At 38.8% G+C, this 4,894-nt stretch overlaps 1 protein-coding gene across 1 annotated transcript; it reads left to right on the top strand.

Moving 5' to 3' along the window:
- Positions 1-1,997: 1,997 nt before the first annotated feature.
- On the top strand, positions 1,998-4,507 carry LOC308405559 (nuclear receptor coactivator 7-like). Its single transcript, XM_080896227.1, has 6 exons — positions 1,998-2,120; positions 2,374-2,526; positions 2,848-3,000; positions 3,112-3,207; positions 3,335-3,408; positions 3,496-4,507. Exons 1-6 carry the CDS (start codon positions 2,007-2,009, stop codon positions 3,632-3,634), a joined length of 729 nt encoding a protein of 242 aa, XP_080752353.1. The 5' UTR covers positions 1,998-2,006; the 3' UTR covers positions 3,635-4,507.
- The last annotated feature ends 387 nt before the right edge of the window (positions 4,508-4,894 follow it).

Genomic DNA, 4,894 nt, shown 5'->3' with positions numbered 1-4,894 from the left:
AGGTTGGATGGCTGACAACTTTCTTTAACTTAATGAGGAGAAAACCAAAGTCCTTGTATGTGCTTCTCATAATTGTTTGCCCAAGGTTATGGAAAATTTAGGTCCTCTTGCTACATTTGGCAAATCTTCTATTAGGAATCTTGGTGTAACTTTTGATTCAACTCTGACTTTGGACGCTCATGTTAAATCTCTGGTTTGATCCTGTTTTTATCACTTCCCCAGCAGGTCCCTGAGGTCATGTGATCAGGGCTTGTTGGTTGTCCAGCACACAAGGCTGAAATCGAAAGGTGACAGAGCTATGGCATCGTGGCCCCCAGACCCTGGAACTCTTTTCCTTTGAGCTTGAGATCTGTAGACTGAGTGGTCCTCTTTACAAATCAGCTAAAAACTCGTCATTTTAAACTTGCTTTTGGTTCGTTTTTGTTTCTATGTTTTAGCTTCTGTGAAACACTTTGTGATTTTTATCTTGAAATGTGCTATACAAAGACATCTTACAGCTGATATAATCAAAAATAAAAAGTTAACTCATGTAATTACAAACTCAAACTCATTTCTTAGTTTAGCGACAATTTTTTTGACATTTAAAAAAAAAAAAAGCATATCATATTTGTCCTTGTCAATTGACTGGCCTGCTCCCCTGCTTCTTCTGTGTGTATGTGTGTGTGTGTCCAACATGCCAGTTTATGGGCAAACATCAGGCCAGAAGGATTTCCCGTCCCGTGAGTACGCCAAATTGATCATCACATTTTTTCTTCATTGGAACCTGGAAAGGAGTGTGTCACGGGAGCAGAGCTGTTGGGAATTATCAAGTGTTGGCGTTTCACCACCAGACGAGCACTGTGCAGGAGTTTGGAGCACCACAGAGGAAGCTACGTCGTTGGAAACGGTTAACTTTATTGTTCTCTATTTCACTGTAAATAAACTCACTGTTGCTAACTGGAAAGTCCTGCATTTGCATCCTGTTCTTGCACTGAACCTGACAATAATATTACATTAATCATGGAATAAAAGTACAAGATTTCTGACATAAAATCACATAGTAAAATCCAATTAATAAAAGTACTTTCCTGAAATTTTAAGCCTCATTAATTGCATTACAACAGTATAGGACAAAATTATTAGGTAATTTCACTGATTTTACACATGCAAATACATTTTTTAAATATGAAAATCTGTAAAAAAAAATAGCTTGTGGGGATAGGTTAATTGGATAATCCAAATTGCCACTAGGTGTGAATGCGAGTGTGAATGGTTGTCTGTCCCTGTGTGTTAGCCCTGCGACAGACTGGCGACCTGTCCAGGGTGTACCCCGCCTTTCGCCCTATGACAGCTGGGATAGGCTCCAGCACCCCCCGCGACCCTGAAAAGGATAAGCGGAAGCGAATGGATGGATGGATGGATGTAAAAAAAAAAATACAATTTAAAGTTAAAAATCTTTACGTTATTATCCTATTAAAAGCACATGAATTTACCGTATTTTTCCATAATGGCAAATTTAAATTCTTTTTTTTTTTCTTGCACCCGAGTTGCTGAAATCCTACCACTTTTTACATTTTTTTTTCTTTTTTGCTGATGTACATGATGACTCTTGGATTTAAAAATCCACTCTGGTGGTATACAGATGCAATACTATAAACAATTTTGTTACTGAATAATTTTTTCGGGAAATAATTAACAAAGGTCTTCCAAAGTTGATATTCTCAAGCTCTCTTACACTCAGGCATTTTTACACAGCAAGCCCTCCTTAGTGACTTACAGTAAGTGCAATCACAGAGCTTGGTGGTTATCCCTGAGGGTGTAGGGTCTATATATGGACATCCTCTTTCCCTCTACATCCCAGAACCAGCCCTCACTTTCCTGTTTAGTGAGAAAAGAAACTATTCACTGTCAGAGCTGACCAATCAGCAGACATCTACTCAAATGTCTGACCAATAAGCCTGCAGACAGAAAGAGAAAGTAACCCAGTGTATATAAGAACTGCCTTCATGGCAGTTTGGTTAGCAGACATGTGGTACAGCAGAGAGCAGCGCTTGACAGGGAAATCAGGAGCTATGAAGCGGCTGGCAGAAAATATTAAGGTGCTTTACATCGCCAGTGACTGTATGGAGCCTTATGTTGAGGTAAGATTACTCTGCTGAATGTATTCGTGTTAGGAGGTTCTGTGGAGGTTCAAATGTGTTCTGTCACCATGCATTGCAGTTTTGTTGCCATTCAATAGTTCTGGTTTTGTGGTTTAAATGATTTGCAACCTTTGTACTTAAGGCCATTAAACTTATATATGTAATGCAGTAAAAACTTCCCAAATAACAAATAAAAGGAGAGCAGTGGATAGCAGTGTAACATGATGACACTTTTTCTGCTTGCCTCCTTCAGATCATCACAGTGAAAGAGTCCAAACGCTGCCAGAGTCTGTGCAGCTCAGACGCCTCCGAGGTAGAAGAGCCCGAGTACCTGCTGGAAGTTGATGATGATCTTCCTGTCCTCACTGACCAGAGTCATCTGCTAGATGACTATCACCTAGAAAAAGTAAATAACACTCATTTATATATATGTGTGTGGATCACAGCTATCAATGGTTTTTCTCCTGAAGAACTGAGAAAATTGTGATTAGGGCAATTCCTCTCAAATCGTCCAATTGTTCAGAAAATTTTCTGCTTCACCATCTCCAGTTTCACAACAGTCATTATTTATGACATAAGCGGCAGCATTGCCTGGAAGTTGTGCTCAGACCGTAAAGTTTTTTATGCAAATTGTAGACAGTCAAGCAGAAGAACAGTGTTGATTTTAGATGGACTGATGCATTAGTCTGTCAGGACATGATCTGATGAGCAACTCTTTGTCAAACAGCTTGCTGTTCACATGCCAGCAAGGACCCGGGGTTATCAATGGCAGCTGGTCTACAGCACAGCCGTCCATGGGAGCAGCCTGAAGACTCTGTACAGGAACATGGCTGAGGTGGACAGCCCTGTGCTGCTGGTGGTCAAAGACATGCACAAAAAGGTTTGTATCCTGCTCTTTAGTCTCCAGCACTTTTCTGTACCAAGAAAATGAGACGGATTCCTCCATTACCAGCATCTCCTTTAACAAACTGGTGTCTTGGTGTATTTTCAGGTGTTTGGGGCTTTTTCTTCAGATCCATTCAGAGTCAGTAAATACTGCTACGGTACTGGAGAAACCTTCTTGTTCAGCTTCAATCCCGACTTCCAGGTAAGAGTTGAACTTTTATTAATGTTTTGACTCTAGTCTATTTACAGGATGATTTTTCATGAAATTATTTCACTTATTGTAGAAATCTGCACAGAGTTTAAGATGTTTTTATGTCTTTGTTATCTAGGTATACAAGTGGAGTGGGGTGAACTCGTACTTTGTGAGTGGAAACTGGGATTCATTGCAGCTCGGTGGAGGAGGGTAAGTTATACAGTTATTTATTTATTTTCCTATCAGTGAGTTTTCAAAGATCTGATATTAAAGTTCTATTGTTCTCTCTGTCTTTAGGAGTGGCTTTGCCCTGTGGCTGGATGCTGATCTGTACCGTGGTTCAAGCTTTTCCAGTCCAACTTTTCACAATGCACCTCTCTCCACAAATAAGGACTTTATTGTACAAGACCTGGAGGTCTGGACTGTGCAGAATTGACTGTGAACATCTAAAAAGCCGAGCTAAAAACAAAGCAGGACCTGTTGTTCTGTGTGGAGCTCCCAGACTTCAAGACGTGTGGGCCGTTTAGCCACTACTGTACGTATCCTGATGGAGCGTCTGCTGTCGTCTCTGCACATGGTTCAGAGTTCCTCTTGTACAGTTTGAAGCCTGCTGACGGGGAAGCCACTGTAATGGGATTCAAGAAAGAGTCTGTTTTTATTTTATTTTTACATCAATGCGAGGCGTGTGTGCCGTTTAGTCACTCAGATGTGCAGATGGAGCATTTGCGGATTTTAAAAAACAGCATTGAATGATAAGTCTACAGCTACTGTAATGATATTCAGGGTTCAAGAAAACGTTTATTTTTTATTTTATTTTTGTATCAATGCATATTTATAAAATAATGTGTTTTTTTACAGTTTGCATCTTTGGTTAAGTGAGTGTGTATTAACAATAACTGGTTAATTATATTAACCAGTTAGTGTTAAAATCGGTATAACACTGTTAGGACAAACAATTTTAACTGGTTTTAATGTTTTCCAGTCAAATCTGTGGCTGCTAGTAAGGACCAAACTAGTAAAGTTGAACAACATTGCACTACAACAGCTGCTGGATAAGCTGGATGTGCTGCTTGAGGAAGAAGTCAACTGAAGTGTAAAATGAAAAATTCTTTTTTTTTGTAAATTAAGCACCAGCTTGTCTATTTGGAGAGAAAAGTACTTATGAAAACATCAAATACACACACATGCCCAGTTGTTTATTTTCTGTCTTTTTAAATACACTGTTCAGGAAATGGTTAAAGTTTTTCTATGACTGTCAGGCAGTGCTGGCACTACCACTGTTTTTTGTGAAATCCCATTAAAGGTTTATGTTTCCTGTTGAAACTGAGTAGATGTCATTTTTTACTGCATGTTACATCAGCAAGGTATTTAATAAGAAGCACGTGTTACGAGAAACAAACTGAGAATGCTAAATATCAGATCTGGGTAATGTTTCTGTGTAATATTATATATATATTATGTGTAATATGAAAGAATAGAGAATTACTGACAAATACTCGCAATGTTAAAATATATATTTATCAAAACCTGCAGTCTCACCAGACATTAAACTGTTCAGTTATTCAAGAAAAGTCATCCATCCAATAGTTTTTGTCCATTGTGAAGCTTCACAGGTTTGAGATGATACTGCTCAATGACCTAAAAAATCCTGAGACAAGAAAAAGAAAAAACAACATTATTCTGTATATTTGTGGGA

Source organism: Rhamphochromis sp. 'chilingali', assembly GCF_963969265.1.
Source record: "Rhamphochromis sp. 'chilingali' genome assembly, chromosome: 11".
NCBI lineage: Eukaryota > Metazoa > Chordata > Actinopteri > Cichliformes > Cichlidae > Rhamphochromis > Rhamphochromis sp. 'chilingali'.
This window is presented reverse-complemented; position numbering and strand designations above follow the sequence as displayed.

Excerpts from the sequence above, each read along its gene's own strand:
- LOC308405559 (XM_080896227.1), top strand. The coding sequence starts at position 2,007 with ATGTGGTACAGCAGAGAGCAGCGCTTGACAGGGAAATCAGGAGCTATG. Across the intron at positions 2,527-2,847 it reads ATGACTATCACCTAGAAAAA|CTTGCTGTTCACATGCCAGC; the intron begins GTAAATAACACT and ends TTTGTCAAACAG. Across the intron at positions 3,001-3,111 it reads TCAAAGACATGCACAAAAAG|GTGTTTGGGGCTTTTTCTTC; the intron begins GTTTGTATCCTG and ends GTGTATTTTCAG.